The sequence below is a fragment of the Abramis brama genome (genome assembly GCF_963993115.1).
Source record: "Abramis brama genome assembly, chromosome: 1".
Taxonomy (NCBI): domain Eukaryota; kingdom Metazoa; phylum Chordata; class Actinopteri; order Cypriniformes; family Leuciscidae; genus Abramis; species Abramis brama.
Window position 1 is genome coordinate 42,573,437 of NC_139963.1, and position 22,247 is coordinate 42,595,683.

A 22,247-nucleotide genomic window follows, 5' to 3' on the forward strand; every position below is an offset into this window, starting at 1 on the left:
ACTTTTTAGTCATGCAAAGCTCTCAAATGTTTTATTGGATAGAGTTAGATAGATTGAAGGGGGAAAAAAAATCTTCAATCCTTATCCAGAAAATCACAAACAACTTGAAACGTCAAGCGGTCTTCGTCTGTTGTTGGACAATGTGAGGCCAAAGATGGAGAAGTCAAAAAGTTTGAGAACCGTAGAAATGTATACATAGAAGCCACATTGACCGCTTCAGACATGTCGACGTGTCCGCCATCTTTATGAAACTGTTCATTACAAATCAATGCACAAAATGTCACAGCATTGTTCGGCCTACGGCTGTTAAAACCACCACTGGTTTGGTAACATATTGATCATGCACTGATGCAATATGTAAATATATTCACAAACAAACCATTTTTAAGATACAGCAAGTATTTATTTCATGTTAAATTAACAGTCTATAAATAATTATTTAATGAATTTCCCCCAAAAGATTGTGTTCGGATCACAGACATCTGCTAAAAGGCAAGTAGTCATTTATTTGATTTTTCTTTTTTTTCTTTTTTTAATTATTAAAATATATTGTTTACAGAAGTTAGTTAAAGCACTGTGTGTGTGGTCACTGGTTAAAGAATGTAACTAATTAAAATTGTAACAATAATTGCTTTTTAGAAACAATTATGAACTATTAAAGCTTTTGTTTTGACTAATACTTGTGCAGCAAAGCAAAAATAAGTCATTTTTAAAATATTCAAGGCCACCTTTTGTAAGCATTTCCTCCAAAATTTTTTTTTTTTACTATTTTTAAAAATATTTATAATATATAACATTTCAATTTATTTACATTCAACAATTTTACATCATTTGTGCACTTCAGCATCAGCATTTATGTGCTATTGAGGAAATTGACCTGAAATGGTCCCAGCTGAGGGTGATCAGACAAGTTAATTGCACACATACAGTCGTCGGCCCCTCTTAAATGTGGTAAATGCTTTTCTGATCGCATCCCTCCCAGTCGACGAGCTCTGAGGAATGAAACCACAGCGAGATCTCCCGCTCCGCTCCTTCCACAGAATCAGAGGCGTGCACCACATTTCTGAAGGAATTCAACAGTCATGAAAGTCATTGCATCCATGCCACTGATTTAGGGTTTGAACACATAATTACAGCTGAGATTCTTGGTAACGCTTTATAATAAGGTCCCATTAGTTAATGCATTAAGAAGAATTAACTAACACAATTGTTACAGAATTATTTATTCATCTTTGTTAAAGTAAAACTACCGTTCATTGTTAGTTCATGTCCGTTCATGCCGCATGTCCATTAGTTCATATTAACAGATACAACTTTTGTTTGTGCCCCTATTATGCTTTTTTGAATATTACTTTTCATGTAGTGAATAATATTGCTGTTCGTCAGTTTCAAAGGTCAAAGTGCTCGACAAATAAAGTTAATGTCTCCTAAAAATAAAATCAATTCTGAACAGTCAAAATGAGTCGTCAGTAATTCCACAGAAAGGCTCACTTACTGTTCAAATCTACGTAACAATGAAACACATTTGCATAATGTCAGCCGATGATCTTCATTGGTTGCTCGTGAACAACATTTACTTTGACCCTCAAACACTGTAGATGAAGCTGAGGCTGGAAGAGTTTGGTTCATGTTGTCGACAAGACGCTGTTTTCTGCTCTGTGGAAGCAAATCCACTTCACATATTTCCAAAGGATGAGGACTCGAATTGATACGGTAAAACCGACGCCATCGTTACTGTTCCCCTCACTGTGTATCCTGTGCTGAGGAAGATCTGGAGCTGACCAATCACAGACTCTGCTAGATAAAAAGGCAGTTGTGCTGTATCAGCTCCACCTCCATTCATAAATCCTCTCCTGTGGCCTCATGGGACAGTAAAGTGTCCATCGTATGTGAACTTCAGAATCACGCCAGTAGTTGGTCATCCGGGTACTTTTCGCTTACTCTTTTAATATGAATACCATGAATTTGGACACTCCTCGGCTCACATACTGTTTTTCGCGTACTATATAGCAGAGATGGGGGACTCGAGTCATATGACTTGACTCGAGTCAGACTTAAGTCGCAAATTTTAGGACTTGAGACTTGCTTCACAAATATTGATAAAAGACTTGACTTGACTTTGACTTGCTTTTCACAAAATTGACTTGGACTTGCTTGAGACTTGAAGGTTAAGACTTGAGACTTACTTGTGACTTGCACATGTGTGACTTACTCCCACCTCTGCTATATAGAATAGAAGTTTTCATACGCAGCTGCAGCATGAATCTTTGAATGAACCATTTTTCAGACTCTTTGAAAAATGAGGTGATGTGCAATGTATATTATGAGAAAATGAAAGTGTTTTTGACCTTTGATGTGTGTAAACCTGTTGTAAGAGACTTCCAAAACTAAATTAGGAAACTTTAAAATAGCATTATAGGGGCACTTTAATAATGTGTTTGCAAATGTTTAAATAAACATTAATAGATGCTTTAGAAGTAACTTTAAATGTTAGTTCATGTTAACTAATCGTAATGTTAACAAATGGAACCTTTTTTTTTTATTGTTACTAACAAGAGTTTTTGCACAAAAAAAAATTAAAACCTCAAAACAACCATTTCTGAGATGATAATCAAATACAACTCTGTCAATTTAACAACATGAAATGTGGTGAGCTCATGTGGCAACAATATAGTACACTACTGTTTAAATATCTATTTTTTTTTCCTTTTTTATATTTCATTTGTTTATTTTTTCTTTAAAAAATTTAAAAAACAGTTTATTATTGAACGTAACATTAAAAATTTGAACATTTAAAAAATATATAATCACTATAAATATTTAGTGTGCAGTGTGCAGTACACTAGTGTTCATAATGAGTGTGTGTGTGTGAGCACCTGCTGATGTGAACGCTGAAATCTCCTCTAATAGTTCCAGGTGAAGCTTCAGCAGGGTCAGTGTCTCCCACCAGCATACGGGACGACCGCACCACATTATGCCCCTCCCACACCTGAAAACAAGCCAATGAGAACTCCTCAGTCTTTATGACAGTATGTGACACGTGTAACGGTTTGAAGAACACAGTTTCAGACAGTAGTGTGCTATACCTTTTTCTTCTTCATTGCATATATTTAATTAGGCGAGTGGCATCTACTTTTTATTTAAAATGTAATTTTGCATTTTAAATAAATTGTGTAAAACTTACTTTTGGATGTTCATTAATCACATTGGAAATCAAAGTGCTCTTATTTGCATCCTGTAGTATTATAGTATTACAGCTGTATGATATTCATAATTGGTTACTCTACCATGGCGACTACAGGGCCGGAGGTCATGTAATACAGCAGGCTGGAGTAGAACGGTTTCTTCCGCAGCGAGATGTAATGCTGAGCTAAAAGCTTGTCAGAAGCCTGAAACACACACAGACACATGATGTACAAACACGTCACACACACTCATGAACAAGGTCTTAGGTGTGTTCGACATCGGCTGCGGCTGGATGTAACCGATCGGCGAGAGTAGCCGCGTGCAGGCGGGGAGGAGCTGCAAACGGAGACGTGAAGTCGGACACTTTCTGGTTCCCGTAGTGACCGCTCACGTGGTGTTTGCATACTTTACCACAGCTGAAGTGAAATAAATGCAATATTTGCCTAATAATGCATAGATGTTTCAGAGACATTTTCATTCAATACTTTATGTACTGCTTCATACAGCGTATGTTTGAACAAGAATAAAGTTCAATATAAGCTACTATCAATGAAGTGGAGTCTACGTTTTTTAATCAGTTTTAATTTGATAAACATGACACAATATAACATCGCAACTACATGAAAAGAGTGTTTACTGTTATAAAAAACTGATTTGTGAGCTTTAGAGGAACTAAAGGTGTTCGAATAAACACGAAACACACGTGATTGTTGTCATGCAGTGAATCCGGCCAATCGTGGAACAGCTGTATCGTCATCAGCCCACGTGCAGCCCCGTGCAGCCGCTCTTGAGAAGCTGCGCTGGCTGAGTTCTCCGGCTACTCTCGAATCGCTCTCGCGGTACTTTGATGGCATACGTCACAGTCACGTGGCGTCGGCGCTGTATCAAGTCGGACAAAATTTCTAACCGGCATGCACTGCTTCAAGTCAGCCGCCGATCGGTCTGCGGTCTGCGCAGAGCTGCATGAAGTCGAACAAGCCTCTTGTGTGTGAATCATGCACCTGCAGCATCTTCAGACCAACCAATCGGAATCCTCGCTGCTCGAAGCGCTTGATGATGTCACCGATCAGACGTCTCTGAACGCCATCAGGTTTCACAGCGACCAAAGTGCGTTCTCTAATGCCCGACAAATCTAAAGCAGTTCAGGAACATGTCAATACATGTCAGTTTTCATGGCGACTACACACATTATTTTTTTCAGATTAATGATAAATTTGTTAAGCAAACAGCGCCATCTACTGCCCAAGGGTGAGACAATAGTAGTATATATTGAGCGCCTGAGGAACTCTCTGCACGTCCCTGCTAAAAGCTTCCTGCCATTAACATTGTCATTGCATAGCTGCCAACTCTCACGCATTCACCGTGAGACACACGCAATAGGCTATATGGTCCGTGTACGTTTTGATAGTTTGTTTTCCAATTTGAAATGAAATAAGCAGAAACGAGAAAACGGCCCCTTTTTTCGTTTTTTCAAAAAAACGAAAAAACGAGATTTCGGCTTGATTTTTCGTTTTTTAGTTCACAGGCAAAAAACGAATAAATGACTTCAAAATTCATTTTCCACATGTGGGCGGCCTGACACGCCCCCTTCCGCCGATTGGTCAAGCAAATCTGAGCATGTGACGTCATCAGTTGTCGCTCAGGTCAGGGTCTGTTCAACAAAATAATAGTCCTTTACTATGGCTACAGATTCTTAAACTGTACAGGGCAGGTCCGGGCTTTCTTCTGTGCAACTTTACGCGTTTCACAGAAATCTTTACATCAGAAATATTAATTATTAGTCTGCCACCAGCCTGTTTTATTTAGCTGTGTGTGGTGAAGCTGCGCTTGACAGCGCCGAGTGGGAGAAACTCACTGACCAATGTTCAGTCAGCAGTCAGAACTTTTCTTTTAGACGCTCCGTTTTGCCACGGGATGCTGATTGCAAATACTGTAATGCCAATCGGCTGAGGGTGGGTACCGATGATGGTGAAATACATTTTTACTGAAACTGTAATCATATCCGCGACCCGTGAGAATGAGACGGATGATTGACAGGACGATAGCGGAGGCAATTAAAGGCGCAAGATAACTTCTGTTAACAACAACATAAATAAAAAAGTGTTTAATATAAGTGACTTTGTCTTTGTTTTATTGTTTTTGTTGTTTTTAGTCAAATAATTGTGAACCACAAACTGAGCCTTCGTTTTAAAGGGCAATTTCCAAATATATTTTATTTATTTGTTATAATATGGGTATTTTATAATACAGCATAAATAAAAACAAGCACACATAATATGTATGCCTATAGGCTAAACACCACAGTTTTTTGGTTTTGTTTGTGTGAACTTTTATCCCCAACCATATTTCTTCATGGGCTCCACGCCAGGGGTCACGCTCAGCACCCCTACTTCCCATGGTAATTAACAGTATGCTGACCCAGTTTATATGTAAAATCTTTGGTATGTGTAATCTATATGTAATATCTAAAAACACTTCACAGTGTGATGGAAATAAACTTTTCTTAAAGCGTCTTGTATATCACCACAGATTTATTGACACCCTTCTATCTGTGTTGTACTGTATACTGTAATAGACAATTGTCCTGCAGAATGATGAGGTTTTTTGTAAGAAAAACATTGCGAGCAAATGTCAAATTGTTTTTTGAAATTTAAATTAACAACGTAAGAGGCTTTAGGCTGTCTGATTAACTCTGTATGAACAAACACCCAGCTTTGCAGTATAGGTGGCACAGAAGCAGCATCTGACCCTGCATTTAGATTTACATTACACACTGTCTAATGCAGCTCAAAGGAGGCACTGTGAATTTGCATAGCAATTTCATTCTAAGAGGCTATTAAATGTGAAGTGACAACATGAAACACTACTTTCAAAATATAAAAAAAACACCAGTAGTTGGTGGCAAGTCAGCCTGATAATGATTAAATACCAATTTTATCCCCATCAGATCACTCAGTTTCTGATGCAGAAAAGTTAGTTTTCTGATGCAGAAAAGTTAGTTCATGCATTCATGACCTCGAGACTAGATTACTGTAATGCTTTATTAGCTGGTTGTCCTGCATCCTCAATAAACAAGCTACAGTTAGTCCAAAATGCAGCCGCTGTTCTTACTCAAGAAAATATGATCATATAACACCGCTTTTATCATCACTACATTGGTTACCTATAAAGTCCCGTATTAACTACAAGGTATTGCTACTGACTTATAAAGCCCTAAACGGCTTAGCTCCAGTCTATTTAACGGATCTTCTATCGCCCTATAATCCATCACGCTCTTTAAGATCAATACATTCGAGGCTTTTGGTCATACCTTATATCCAGATCAACCAAAGGAGGGAGAGCATTTTCACATTTAGCTCCAAAACTCTGGAATAGCCTTCCTGATACTGTTCGTTGCTCAGACTCGCTCTCCCAGTTTAAAACTAGATTAAATACGCATCTCTTCAGCCAGGCATTCATATAATACTTTTAATCTTAGTTAAATCCGGTCTCTAGTTCATAAACGCCAGAGGAGAACTGGCCCCCGACTGAGCCTGGGTTCTCCCAAGGTTTTTTTTCTCCATTAGGTCACTTGATGGAGTTTTTCAGTTCCTTGCCACTGTTGCCTTTGGCTTGCTCAGTTGGGGATATTTTGGGGATATTTAATCAATAAATTCCATTAGAAACAAACCTTGTTGTATTATTTTAATTTAATACTGTGAAGCTGCTTTGATACAATCTGTATTGTGAAAAGCGCTATACAATTATACTTGACTTGACAATTTACTCATTTAGGCTCACAATAAGCAGATTACATAATTATACCATTAAAAAAAAATATATATATATATAATAATAATAATAATAATAATAATAATAATATATATATATATATATATATATATATATATATATATATATATATATATATATATATATATAAAGGCAGAATCACTTACTGGTGGAACCCAAATGAAAGTCCAGTCCTGGCTGTATAATCAAACAATAAAAACGAGAAACAATGCATGCCATCAAGAACATTCATTGAATCCACAGGAACTTGATCCAGTTTCCCCCATTTTTACTAATAACTACTTTGTGTAAATTCAGAGAACAGTAAGGCAAACTATTAAGCATGAACTCAAACAGGATCAATTACAATTTTCAAAGCATTTTGGAACTCTTCTTGGTGGAAATTGACAGCACGTTTTCAGCTCATTCTGCAGGACAATTGTCTATTACAGTATACAGTACAACACAGATAGAAGGGTGCCAATAAATCTGTGGTGATATACAAGACGCTTTAAGAAAAGTTTATTTCCATCACACTGTGAAGTGTTTTTAGATATTACATATAGATTACACATACCAAAGATTTTACATATAAACTGGGTCAGCATACTGTTATGGGAAGTATAGGGGTGCTGAGCCTGACCCCTGGAGTGGAGCCCATGAAGAAATATGGTTGGGGATAAAAGTTCACACAAACAAAACCAAAAAACTGTGGTGTTTAGCCTATAGGCATACATATTATGTGTGCTTGTTTTTATTTATGCTGTATTATAAAATACCCATATTATAACAAATAAATAAAATATATTTGGAAATTGCCCTTTAAAACGAAGGCTCAGTTTGTGGTTCACAATTATTTGACTAAAAACAACAAAAACAATAAAACAAAGACAAAGTCACTTATATTAAACACTTTTTTATTTATGTTGTTGTTAACAGAAGTTATCTTGCGCCTTTAATTGCCTCCGCTATCGTCCTGTCAATCATCCGTCTCATTCTCACGGGTCGCGGATATGATTACAGTTTCAGTAAAAATGTATTTCACCATCATCGGTACCCACCCTCAGCCGATTGGCATTACAGTATTTGCAATCAGCATCCCGTGGCAAAACGGAGCGTCTAAAAGAAAAGTTCTGACTGCTGACTGAACATTGGTCAGTGAGTTTCTCCCACTCGGCGCTGTCAAGCGCAGCTTCACCACACACAGCTAAATAAAACAGGCTGGTGGCAGACTAATAATTAATATTTCTGATGTAAAGATTTCTGTGAAACGCGTAAAGTTGCACAGAAGAAAGCCCGGACCTGCCCTGTACAGTTTAAGAATCTGTAGCCATAGTAAAGGACTATTATTTTGTTGAACAGACCCTGACCTGAGCGACAACTGATGACGTCACATGCTCAGATTTGCTTGACCAATCGGCGGAAGGGGGCGTGTCAGGCCGCCCACATGTGGAAAACGAATTTTGAAGTCATTTATTCGTTTTTTGCCTGTGAACTAAAAAACGAAAAATCAAGCCGAAATCTCGTTTTTTCGTTTTTTTGAAAAAACGAAAAAACGAATAAAGGGGCCGTTTTCTCGTTTCTGCTTATTTCATTTCAAATTGGAAAACAAACTATCAAAACGTACACGGACCAAATACACATCATCATTGACCACTAGAGGTCGCGGTTTACATACTTTACTAGTAACAATTCACTTAATTTAATCTCATTCGTTTCAAGTGATATTCAAGGTGCATGTGTAATTAACATGACTATATATGACTGGCTTTAGATGTGTCATTTTAAACGAGGTCAAGATATATTGCAATAAAAATTCCAGACACACACACACACACACACACAAAATAAAAAAAGTATTTTCTCCCAAGAACTGGCCTCAACTTGCCTCACATGAAGGCGATGTAAACAGTGACATCACACTGGAATGAGAAGTTTAATAGGATTCCTGGTAACACTTTACTACAGGATCTTGTTACTTAACAACGTTAGTTAAAGGCAGGGTAGGCGATTTGGTCCAGATTTTTTTTTTTATGCTGGTTGAAAGTCTCTTCACATCCTGATAGCAATCACTAAGTTTAGTGTTCTAAATGTATTTATATGTATATTTATATCGTCTTTGTAGGAAGGCGTAGGACCATAAAATGTTCGGTCCGAATGCAATGATACGATGTCCTACCTGCCAGTCAACATATGGATATTTACATTTGCGCACCTGCTCATGCAGACATCACTCGTCATCAGCGCGTTTCATGAAGAGTTAGACAGACGTCAGTCACAGGGCGCCGCAACCGAAACAGCAGCCGCCTTTTACAGTTCCTCCTGAACTAAAACAACAAGCTTATGCTGCGTTCACGCCATAACTAGTGTGATTTGGAAGAGATGGTAATCTGTGACGTTATACTCTGAGCAGTTCCTGACTCAAATGCATGCGTTTCTAATATCAACAATCAACACTGAAATGAATCCCCAGCAGTCAGGTGGTACAGGTCAGAGCTCTTTAAGTTGGTTTTAGCGTTAGGCCTATTGACAACACAATCCAATCTTAAGTAAATTAATACATCGTTCAACCGGACATAACTGTTTTATATAAATATAGGTTGTTTGCACACGTGATATCAGGAAGCAACTTAAAGGAGAAGTTCACTTTCAAAAAAACTTTTGCTGATAATTTACTCACCCCCATGTCATCCAAGATGTCCATGTCTTTCTTTCTTCAGTCGCAAAGAAATTAAGGTTTTTGATGAAAACATTCCAGGATTTCCCCCCATGTAATGGATTCTATTGGGACCCAAACGGTAGAAGGTCCAAATGACAGTTTAAGTGCAGCTTCAAAGGGCTTTAAACGATACCAGATGATGAATAAGGGTCTTATCTAGCGAAACGATCGGTCATTTCCAAAATAAATAAAAAAGTTTAAGTTTTATAAGCACAAATGTTCGCCTTGCTCTGTTCTGTGATGCGCGTTCGTGACGTCACGTAATACGCAATTACGTTGAAAAGGTCACGCTTGAAAAATTTCTGTCCTGAAGAAAATGTTCTTTTTGGCTTTTTAATATTAAAACACCCAGGATACGCACACGAAATGGGCATTTTAAACGATAAACTGACACAAATACATTTGAAAATGTGTATATGGTCCTCCTTCTGCACATTTGTAAACACGTCAAGCGTGACCTTTTCAACGTAATTGCGTATTACGTGACGTCACGAACGCGCATCACAGAACAGAGCAAGGCGAGCGTTTGTGCTTATAAAACTTAAACTTTTTTATTTATTTTGGAAATGACCGATCGTTTCGCTAGATAAGACCCTTATTCATCGTCTGGTATCGTTTAAAGCCCTTTGAAGCTGCACTTAAACTGTCATTTGGACCTTCTACCGTTTGGGTCCCAATAGAATCCATTACATGGGGGGAAATCCTGGAATGTTTTCATCAAAAACCTTAATTTCTTTGCGACTGAAGAAAGAAAGACATGGACATCTTGAATGACATGGGGGTGAGTAAATTATCAGCAAAAGTTTTTTTGAAAGTGAACTTCTCCTTTAATACACACTTGCTGACAGGAGGGTGAAGGCGATGATGCAAATCGAGTTACCCCTCCCACTTCTCTTCTCTCTCTAACGGGATCTCTTATCCCGTGCGAATTGGCCATTACTATTACAGACGTCTTGTGGTAAAATTACATTACTCCGTCCACCCTTGTAAAACTAATCCCATCCGAATAGGGCTAAAGCCATTGTAGAAATGCTCTGTTCTAATCAGTCATGATTTTTTTTTTTGAAAATATAAACAATTAGTCAATTAGTACTAATAGTTAGTAATTAGTAACAATACACTGCTATGAGTCAATGTGAGAGTAGACCTACATGATGTTAAACAAAACCTTTCAATGAGGAATAAATGACTTAAGCTCACCTTGAAGATTTTTTTTTTATGTGATGAGAAAGAAAGACTGTCCTCAGCAAACTAGTAAAATAAATACACTAAACTTTTGTGACGATTTGTAAACGAATGACTTTAGCTCGATTAATTTGGATGAATGTATAAAACTTCGTGATACTTTGTATCTATCTAAACTTATTCATTTTATTTTTAATTTACATTAAATATAGTTATATGAGCTTTATATTATATAATGATGGTTTTGATGTTTTTATTTTATTTTGAAGAATAAATATTATATGTGATAAACTGTCTTTTAAAATTTATTTCTGGTATTGTCAGTAGTGGGGTCACAGTTCCCTCTATATTTGTGGATGCAGTGTGTCATCATCCACATTTGTGTTTGCATTTTCTTTTAATTAACATGTCTGTCATATATTTTAAAGCAGATTAAAGTGAGGAGTGTCAGTCTGTGCGACAGAAGAAACTACAGCAGGGTTATCAGCCTGAATGATGGGAGGGACTGTGTCTGTTCCGGTGTTCGGTTACAAGAGAAAGTGAAACTAAACCAGGAAGGATCTCCTTACGATCGTACAAACTTTCATATGGACACAATTTATTAAGACTCTCTTGAGAACACAGTGAATGTTGAGTTGAAGGTAAGTCATGGAAGATTCAGAAACACATTTACCTGAAGTCTTGAACGAGTGTGACTTGAGGACCATGTTAGCGTTCAACAAGTTTAATGCATATAATACTTCATCTTGTAAATAAATGAAAGGTTTTAGAATCACATTTATAGATATATTTGCATTTTTGAAAAAGAAATCCTGATTCAACAACCTTCAACATGTGTTTATATGTGTCATGATTCCTGTCTTGTGTTCCCCTTGTCTTGTGTAGACTTTGGTTATTTCCTGTTCTGTGCCATGTTTTATAGTCCTTTGTAGTTTTGTGTTTATTAGTCTCCCAGGTGTTTCTGATTAAACACGCCCCTTGTTATCTTGTTTAGCGTGTTTGCCTGTGTATTTAAACCTCTGTGCTTCAGTTGGTGTTTGTCGGTTGTTGTAGCTGTTGCTTGTTGCTGTTAACTGTACCATGTTCCTGTCCTGAGTCTCGTTGTTTGCCCTGGATTACCTGCTTGTTTTATTAAAGTAGTGCTTGCATGTGGATTCTCTCTCCGCTTCGTCCTTACCTCATTGTTACAATATGTGTTTATAAGTGCTACATGTAGATACATGTTGTATATTTGTATTCTGCTTTGTCTTGACCCGGTTTAACCGGATTTCTTTGAGCAGAAAGTGATTGTAAATGTTTATCTTACTTTTGGACAGAAAGTTAAGTGTAAGTTTTATTCTCAGGCAAAAATGCTGACAGTTTTCTGTAATGTTTTCTCTTTTTTCATATTTTATTTTTAGCATCTGTGTCTCAGAGATGAAGTTCATTTGTTTGACTCTCCTGTTTGTTAGTGGAATTACAGATTCAAGATCAGGTAATTTATTCATCATTGTGAATAATACTTTATATTTATTGCACATTACTGTTTGTCTGGAACAACATTAGAGTAAAACCCTTTAGGATGTGTAGTTTAGATCTGCTCTTTCTCTTGTAACAGAGCAGTATACAGTAGTGGGACCTGCAGATCCTGTATTTGCTGTATCTGGTGAAGATGTGACTCTGCCCTGTTCAGTCAAACCCAGCATCAGTGTTGTGGACATGAGAGTGGAGTGGTTTAGACTTGATCTGAAAGACTCAGTGCATCTCTATGATGATCATGAAGACAGAAACACAGATCAGATTCAGTCCTACAGAGGAAGAACAAAACTGAGCCATCAAGAACTACAGAGAGGAAACGCATCACTCAAACTCTCAGCAGTCCGAGTCTCTGATGAAGGACTTTATAAGTGTTTTATTCAGTCTGAATCCTGGTCTGATGACGTGACTGTTGATGTCAGAGTTGAAGGTGAGGAAGTGAGAACTAGCATGCTCTTTTCACTGAACAAACTAACTTTTCAGAATAACAACAGAATGTTCTTGTTGATCTGTAGCTGTAGGACGTCCTCCAGTGGTCACTGTAGACGGGTTTGATCGTTCAGGAGGGCTTCATCTACAGTGTGAATCTGAAGGTTGGAATCCTGAACCTGATCTTGAGTGGCTGGACAGTGAAGGAGTCAGTTTGAGTTCAGAAACTAATGAGACACACAGAAACACAGACGGATTCAGTGTCAAACACACCATCACTGTTTATCACAGTGACGACAAGACTCACTGCAGAGTCAAACTGAAGCATCACATGCTGGAGACACTGATTATCAGCTCAAGTAAGTGCTGACACTGCTGTTACTCTCTGTCATGTTCTCATAGTATTTTTGATGCAGTAAAAAGAATGAATGATTATCAGCTTATTATGTAAAGCTATAGGTAATGGCAGCATTATGTTTATAATACAGTTTTGTATCAACATTATTGATCGTCATTCAGAACTGAACATGTAAACACTTGTAAAAATATGTTTTATTTACACAATGTGTTTATTTACTGTATTGTTTTGCAGATAATATGTTTAATTCTTGGAGGACGTCAGTCATCCTGATTTCAGTTTTTGTTGTTCTTATTGTGATTGCTGGAATACTGATAGCTGCGTTCGTTCATAAAAAGAGAGGTAAAGTTCTTGTTTTCTTGCTATTTTATGTTTTATGTAAATAAATAAGGCAGACTGGGGATCGTTTTTCATTTCTATTCATGAACATCTGCATCACTTAAACACACACAGACATCAACAATCAGCGTATGAATCTCAACAATGGTGACAATCAATAGTTTCATGTTGCAATGCATGCTGGGTGCCAGCATAGTACAAAACTCCCAGCATGCATTGCAGCATGAATAAATTATACAGCTGAATGGTCTTACCATTTTCTGTCTTTGCTTGTTTTTTTGCTAATTTTCTTGTTGACTTTTTCTGTAACTTGTTTTGTGATGTTCAGAGTATTATTATTTGTTTGATTGTCACCATTGTTGAGATTCATCGGCTGATTTTTGATGTCAGTGATATCTAAGTCTAAGGGATGTTATAACTCTGTTTTTGTGCATGATGTGTTTTTAAAATCTTCATTATAACTGATTGCTGTTGGAACTCTTGCTGTAGTTTAACACTGGTGGTAAAGTAAAGTTTAAGTGTGTTAATAATGTAACACTCATAAAGGATTGAACACTGGATGAGATCAAGAGACTCATCCAACGCTCTTGTTTTCTCGATATTTTATATATTTTATGTAAATAAATAAGGCAGCCTGGGGATAGTTTTTCATTTCTAGTTATGAACATCTGCATCACTTAGAGACAGACATCAACAATGAATCAAAAGACCACAAGATGATTTTGTCATTATCAATACATAACAATCACACTCAAAAAAAAAATTGTCTAAACATAAGATTTATGTATTTGAATTGCATAACAAATTCCCATGCATTTGGTTTACATAGTTTTAACATAAACCAATCAATACTCCTGAATGTGATTCATATTTTTAAGTCATACATAAATGAAACAGATAAGATTTATGTAATTGTATTATTAAACTGAATGTGATTTATATTTGTCAGTCACATGTAAATGAAACAGGTAAGATTTATGTAATAGTACACAGAAAAACGCCCATGTTAAATTAACACTGCTCAGTGTTCATATGTGTGCACACTACAGAGGTAAAGCGGTGTTGAAGTTAATGAGATACTTAAGTGATGATTGAGCATTAATTATGAACACCTGCTGTTAACAAGCAGAATCACTGAAGGAAAGAGAAACACAAGAACTACAACTGACTTCAGCCACAGTCTTAGATGAAATCAACTGAAGAGAAAAGAAGACATTAAATCTGTGAAGATCTCAGTAGAGGAGGATTAAACAACTCCACAAACAGCATTACCAGCTTCACTTATTACTAACCAGACTGACTTTATTTCATTTCCATTTGAATGAAATCAATAGTTGTATTTTAAAGTCACCATGATGGTGGTTAGCGTTTGCTTTAGTTGGGCTCTTGACCATTGACTCTTTAATATAAAATTTTCTCTGGCTGCTATAATTATGTGTTTATAAAACACGTTTGTTGCAGCAAAAAAGCCATGAGAAAAAGAGATCAGGTGATATTGGCTGTTTATTGATGATGATGATGATACAAAAGATACAAAAAATCCTGATGCATAATTTATTAATGCCGCAATGCATGCTGGGAGATATATGGGTGAGTTTTGATTGGTGGTACCCAGCATGCACTGCAGCATGAAGCATTTCATTGATTGTCACCATTGTTGAGAGTCATACACTGATTCTTGATAGCTAAGTAATAATGTAGAAGAGAAAGTTTAATGCACTAAATGTTTTTAAAATTCTTTATATTATTTGATTAACTGTTGGATCTAATGCTGTCAGGTCACACAGCTACTATAACAAATAAAACAAAATCACATAAGCCCAATAATCAAAGCATTAGACACTGAAAAAGACAAGTGATTCAGGCCACAATATGATGATTATACCTTCACCAATAAACAGCCAATATCACTTGATCTCTTTTTCTCTTGGCTTTTTTGCTGCAACAAACGTGTTTTATAAACACATAATTATAGCAGCCAGATAAAATGTTATATTAAAGAGTCAATGGTCAAGAGCCCAACTAAAGCAAACGCTAACCACCATCATGGTGACTTTAAAATACAACTATTGATTTCATTCAAATGGAAATGAAATAAAGTCAGTCTGGTTAGTAATAAGTGAAGCTGGTAATGCTGTTTGTGGAGTTGTTTAATCCTCCTCTGCTGAGATCTTCACAGATTTAATGTCTTCTTTTCTCTTCAGTTGATTTCATCTAAGGCTGTGGCTGAAGTCAGTTGTAATTCTTGTGTTTCTCTTTCCTTCAGTGATTCTGCTTGTTAACAGCAGGTGTTCATAATTAATGCTCAATCATCACTTAATTATCTCATTAACTTCAACACTGCTTTACCTCTGTAGTGTGCACACATATGAACACTGAGCAGTGTTAATTTAACATGGGCGTTTTTCTGTGTACTATTACATAAATCTTACCTGTTTCATTTACATACGACTGACAAATATAAATCACATTCAGTTTATTAATACAATTACATAAATCTTATCTGTTTCATTTATCTATGACTTAAAAATATGAATCACATTCAGATTATTGATTGGTTTATGTTAAAACTATGTAAACCAAATGCATGGGAATTTGTTATGCAATTCAAATACATAAATCTTATTTTTAGACAAAAAATTTTTTTTGAGTGCATCATTCACTGATCACATTTTCTCTCTTTTCAGCCATAAAGTCCCTTATAAACACACAGTTAAAGCAGCCAGAGAATTTTTTTTTTAAAAAGTCAAGGGTCACGAGCTGAACTGAACATTTTCAATTAAAAGTCAATATTTAAACCTCTGCTTTTTCTCAATAAGAGCTTCTGACGTAAAACAGAAATAAAGTCAAACTGGTTGGTAATAACTGTAATGATGTGTAATGGCTGGAAGTCAGTTGTAGTTCTTGTGTTTCTGCTCATCTCTTCTCTTTTTCTGTTCTTGTTTCTCTTTCCTTCAGTGAATCTGCTTGTTACAGAACTTTATCTCATTTACTCATTAATGTTCTGTTGGGATTTAAAGGGTTTCTGTTGTCTGAGTTGTTGTGGGTCATCATTGTGTTAAAGAGTAGAGTCTGTGCTTCAGTCCAGCAGAAGATCATGAAACACTGATGTTATTCTGCTGTTGCTTTATTTAAACCAGTAACTGTGTAGTTGCTGACGCAGTGATAAGCTGTTTGCTAATTATAGTTCATGCATGTGTGCTGTTGTTAGCAGTTATCTGAAAGAGAGTTAAATTGATGTTTCTTGTTGTAATGTTTTTTGTTTAATTTGGTTCACTTCACGGCATTAATATGCTCACATAACTAGCACACTATAAATAACTTAAATGGTAATTGGCCAATTTAAGGCTGTCAGTTTCTACAAATGAAATGAGTTAAATCGTGTTTTAGTGCAATTGTGCTGGCAATATTTTACGCAACAATTGTCTTAGGTAAAAACTGCTTTACTTTGCATGAGAAGCTGCAGCCAGTTCATTACTGCACATTTACAGTGAAAGATTTTTACAGTAATGCTGATTTTTTTTTTTTTTTAATTGAAAATGTTTCGTCGGAAGTCACGATTATGGTGATTATTGTTTGCTGTAGTTGAGCACTTGACCCTTGACTTTTTTTAATGAATTCTTTTTCACCAATTGCAATAGTGTTGAATTGAGAACACACTGATAAAGTACAGTAGATCAGCAGATGTTTGTCTGCTTTACATTCAATTGCTTATTATTTAAATTACGGTTTAAATCACTGTTTCAAAGCAAATGCAGTAGAAAAGAGGTTGAGACACTGTACTGTAAAAATGCTATAAATGTATTAATGTATAAAATGTTTTTAGCTAAACCAGTTCAGCTGTGTGATCCTAAATGATACAGTAGTTTTCAATAGAAAAAATCAACATAGAGCTCAGTCTCTGATAAATCTCAGAAACAGCTTTTATACACTTCTTGAGAGATTTAATTCATTTGATTTGATTCGCACTTTATACTGTATGTTTCAGTGGCTGACATCAGATCGCTTATTATTTGCCATAGAAATGAATTTAAATGGTAATAAAAAAGTTGTCAACTGAAACATTTGAAATAAAATAATAATTTACAATTTAAATAAAAAACAACTGGAATAAAATATTTATTTGGTTGAACTAAGAAAATAAGGTGAAATGAACATGAACTTTGGTATAGAAAACTTAAAATTAAGTTCACTTTACTTTTACACTTTACAAATACTTTCATATTTATGTATAAACAAAAGTTCAAATAACAAAAATTTTCAGACAAAAAAGTAAACCGCAGTAACTGAGTCCATGTAAAAAGAAGTTAAGTAAAGTGTTGACAGTGTAAGACAGATATTGGCATCATGTTCATTGATGATGTGAAGTATTGAGGAAAATGTCTTTGTCTCAAACACTATGAAAGTATGTATAATAATACTATAAAATGTATGTATATAAGCTATATATTTAATGCTGTTTTCTCTTCTTTCTATCCTGAATTTTCTTCAGCACTCGATCAACTACCGGATGAGCACAGGAAAATACAACATGGTGAATCTGTCTTTATTAAGTTATTAATTAATTGCTCATTTAAAGTCTGTTTACAGTCATAAAATATCTACATGTGTGTATTCATTTAGTTTTGTGTATTTATTGGGTCATATAAATGGTTATCAGTTGTTTATAATGTATATTTATTCAGTCACTGATGTACTTATAAACACAACTCATGATTGTAATTTGTTTGTAATTTCAATGTGAAGTCAAATCATCTTTATTTATATAGTGCTTTTTACAATACAGATTGTGTCACTGCAGCTTTACAGAGATAACAGGAAAATAATGCAGCAAAGTTTGATTCTGCTGTACAGATCTAATGTTATTTTCTCCTCTATTTCAGAATTTTCTTTAGAACGTGATCAACTTTTACAAATTCAGAAGATTATTTTCCCCAAAGGTGAATTTGTTTATATCCTTTATTAAAATATTAATTACTTTTGAATTATTTTGCAAAACAATTAATTAATACACTGTGCATTATTATGTCTATTCATTATATTTTATTATAGGATATACAGTATAAACTGTGTAAAGTCTTCTAGGATTTTGTTGCTCTTGAAGCTGTGATTAAAATTATTGATCTGATTATTGATCTAAAGATGAATTCTGTTATGAAGCCTTTATAACTTCATACTTTCTGTTTCATAATTAGCTGTCGCACATTTAAGAACACACACAGGAGAGTAAAATATTTAAAGTATTAAAAAGTATTTATTTTAAATTCATCATCATGTCAAACATTTATTAATTTATTATTATTATTATTATTATTGTTAATGTTTTTGAGTTTTTGGTATAATGCACTGCATAAATGCAATCAAATGATTCATATACTAAATGATCAAGGATGTTTTGTTTTCCCTACTATTCTTGCATAAGAATTTTGGGTAACAGGTTATTTTACAGCGTCCTTGTTACATATGTTACATGTACTTACCATAGTAGCAACAACCTAACAACCACCCAGAATGCCCTAGCAACTGCATAGCAACACCCAGGCAAATGCCTAGCAACCATCAGCCAAAATACCAAAATACCCTAGCAACCACCCAGAACACTCTAGCAACCGCCTAGCAACATACTAGCAACCACCCAGAATACCCTAGCAACCTCATAGCAAACCCCCAGAACACTCTAGCAACTTCAAGCTTTTTAAACTACTTCAGACTTTCTGTTCAACTTTTCTCAAGCCAACTTCAACGTTTGCTTACAAACATTTTAATCTAGTTTACAATTAATGCAATATTTTTATTATTTTTTATCTTGTTCTAAAGTTACCATGATTCCTAATTATAAAATATAATTCTTTATTTTGTTATATGCTCATCAGTAAAGCAGACTTTTCAATATTTTCTGCAGTGAATGTGACTCTGGATGCTGATACGGCTCATCCACGTCTCATCGTGTCTCATGGTGGGAAACAAGTGAAATATGGAAACAGACTGAAAGCAGTGGATGGGGGAAAAGACAGGTTTGATGAATATCTTGGTGTTCTCGGGAAGGACGGATTCTCCTCAGGGTGTTTTTGCTTTGAGGTGCAGGTGAAGGGTCAAACTCAGTGGGATTTAGGAGTGGCCAGAGAATCCAGTAAGAGGAAGGGCTGGATCGATCTGAGTCCTGATGTTGGATACTGGACTGTGGGGCGGTTTAATGAGAGTTATTGGGCTCGTGACTCTTCATCTGTCTCTCTTTCTCTGAGAGTGAAGCCTCAGAGGGTCGGGGTGTTTGTGGATTATGAGAAGGGTCTCGTCTTCTTTTATGAAGTGGAGTCCATGTTTCATATCTACTCTTACACTCATCAGTCTTTTAATGAGAAACTCTATCCATTCGTTTGTTTGAGGAATTGGTGGAATGAAAACTCCACACCACTGATTATCTGTGATGATTAATAATGAGATCAGAGAATTAATTTACATGATCTGGTGAAATAAAAGGAAATACAATAACAAGTGTAACAGCCACAAATATGAACTATTATTCAGAAATGTGGACACAGAAGTGTGTGTGAGGGGTTCATCTGATCACTGTTCTCCATCAGCACCTCCTCATCTCCACTAGATAGTGAATGAAAGTCATCATGAAGTGCTGATCGCACAGTTCACTGTTTCTCCCTCAATAGTGTTTGTGTTTGTTGATGAATGTCCAGATTGAGTAAAGCTGAAATCAAAGAACAAGCTCAAATATAAGACATGTTCATGTGTGTAACGTTTTGCTCACTTCATCATTCCCACAATGCCATTTGTGTTATTCAGTTTTCATGACTTATATGTGGATAGTGTAAAGAATTAGTGTCCAAACTTCTGATCCGACACAGATGAATAGATGAGTTTAGGTTTATTCATGTATTCATATATTCTTAAGTAATAACTTGTATTCTTCATTTTCATTCTTTTATTATTATGATGGATATTGTTCACCCAAAAAGAAAATTTTCATGTCTTTCCAACCCTGTTTTTATTGTTCAATTAAACTAAATATTGAGATGTTATCAGTCTGAGCCATTGTACACACAGTTGATATTTACTGTCAAGCTCTTGAAGGACTAAATGAGTCTCATAATAATATGTGTTCTGAGTTAATAATGTCTTTAATGGACGGATACCGCCGGATTCACACTCATGTACGGTGTTGATGATGCAATTTAAGTTCTGTTGCTTTTATATTAAAATAAAAATAATGAACAAGAAACACAAAGTACTGTTATTTATTTCCCTTCACAAGATGCGTTTATAAATCCTTTTTACTTTAATTACAGACATGTTTTTATATTTATTTATTTATATGACAGTAAAATAGCCGATATGGAAAATATTTGGGAATATTCACACATAATTTATACACATAAAACATGATATCAGAGTTTTAAAATCAAACATTTTAAAAGAGAACACAACATCATGGCTGTTTAAACCAATGAGCATTAGGCTTTGTCGTCAGCAAGTCGTTTCCCATCATGCTTTAGTTCAGCGCAGTCGGTGGAGAGCCACTGTTTCCGACTGCAGAATCCGACACGTCCGCCTCGCCGTCGCCAGAGTTTGTTGACATACGTCAGCATGACATCAGAGCAAGGCGGACCGCACTCGGATAATATCTGCTGAAAACCATCTTTCAAAAATATATAATAATTAATAATATATATAAGGCGGACCGCACTCAGACACATTTCTAACCGGCTGTTGCTTGCTTGGTCCCTGTTATAGCATCATTTTTCACCCCATAGATATTTCATTTGGAACAATTGCAATATATAATATATTTTTTTAAATCCTTATTTTTTGAAAGATGGTTTCAGCAGGAATAACACGAGTAGATCAATTACTAAATCAAGAAGGGATGTTTTATTCTGAGTTTCTAGATTTCCATAAATTCCAGTGACACCAGGAGAGTTTTCTATTGTGGGATGTGATTCCCACAGGAGTCTTGGCGTTATTCAGAACCAAACCAGTATCGCCTCTTTCTTCCTTTGACTTATTTGATACTGCAATTGGGAAACTTTGTTTTGCCCCCGGAGTCTTAAATGTTAATAAAACTATTTGTTCATTATTTCAAAAAGACATTGTCTCCAGGCCAAACTGTATTGTTTATTGGAATAGACGGGTTAAAGGTTTGTTATGGAAGCCCATCTGGACTTTACCAAACAAATATTTATTGGTAAATAAAATTAAGGAAATAACTTTCCAAACGTACCCAGTAGTTTTTGTTCAATTTAAAAAGGATATTGATCTGAACTATTCTATTTGCAATACATTTGCTGAAACCTTGTTTCATTTATTTTGGCATTGCGCTCATGTAAGAAGATTTTGGAAGATTTTGTCTAGATTTATAAATGGCAACATTGACCCCAATTTTACTAATATCCCCTCAAATAAAAGGAAAGAATACTATATTATAAATTACATTTTTGCTAAATTCAATGTACATAAATGTAAGTAGGCTACAGTGAAACCCAACCTTTGTTTTTGGTTCTCGAAAAAAAAGAAAAGAAATTCAGATCATATATATATATATAAAAGACTATTTTACATTCACACAATAAGAAAACACTTAAAACTGTTTCTGTTTGTGAATCCTTTGATATATTTATATGTTTAGCCTCCTCCTCGCTGTCTGTTTTTCTATGTGTATATAATGTATTATTGTAGTTCTGACTGTACATTAGGGATGGGAAAATGAAGCCTCAGGCTTTCCCCTGAATGTTTCGG

General features: G+C 35.6%; 3 protein-coding genes across 5 annotated transcripts in view; 2 read left to right on the plus strand and 1 right to left on the minus strand.

Moving 5' to 3' along the window:
- LOC311092393 (butyrophilin subfamily 1 member A1-like) overlaps positions 1-20,709 on the plus strand; it is a 146,157-nt gene extending 125,448 nt beyond the window's left edge. Inside the window, exons 1-8 of one of the 3 annotated variants that reach the window (XM_084129079.1) lie at positions 11,391-11,502; positions 12,262-12,335; positions 12,459-12,806; positions 12,892-13,164; positions 13,398-13,505; positions 17,995-18,036; positions 18,386-18,442; positions 19,405-20,709. In XM_084129079.1, coding sequence (XP_083985205.1) covers positions 12,278-12,335; positions 12,459-12,806; positions 12,892-13,164; positions 13,398-13,505; positions 17,995-18,036; positions 18,386-18,442; positions 19,405-19,934 — 1,416 coding nt within the window. In that variant the 5' untranslated portion in view covers positions 11,391-11,502; positions 12,262-12,277 and the 3' untranslated portion in view covers positions 19,935-20,709. Of the gene's footprint in view, positions 1-11,390; positions 11,503-12,261; positions 12,336-12,458; positions 12,807-12,891; positions 13,165-13,397; positions 13,506-17,994; positions 18,037-18,385; positions 18,443-19,404 lie in introns of those variants that run through there. The other 2 variants (XM_084129078.1, XM_084129080.1) reach the window with 2 other exon arrangements.
- The window catches only part of LOC311097392 (uncharacterized protein), a gene marked incomplete at its 5' end in the record, with an annotated part of 189,722 nt that overhangs the window by 16,434 nt on the left and 151,041 nt on the right, over positions 1-22,247 (plus strand). The gene's annotated exons all lie outside the window — the stretch shown is intronic.
- Positions 194-11,568, minus strand: LOC311097399 (nucleoside diphosphate kinase, mitochondrial-like; the record flags this gene model as incomplete). The annotated part of the gene is made up of 5 exons (XM_084137029.1): positions 194-1,063; positions 2,877-2,989; positions 3,288-3,389; positions 4,188-4,318; positions 11,535-11,568. 5 exons carry the CDS (start codon positions 11,566-11,568, stop codon positions 943-945), a joined length of 501 nt encoding a protein of 166 aa, XP_083993155.1. The 3' UTR covers positions 194-942.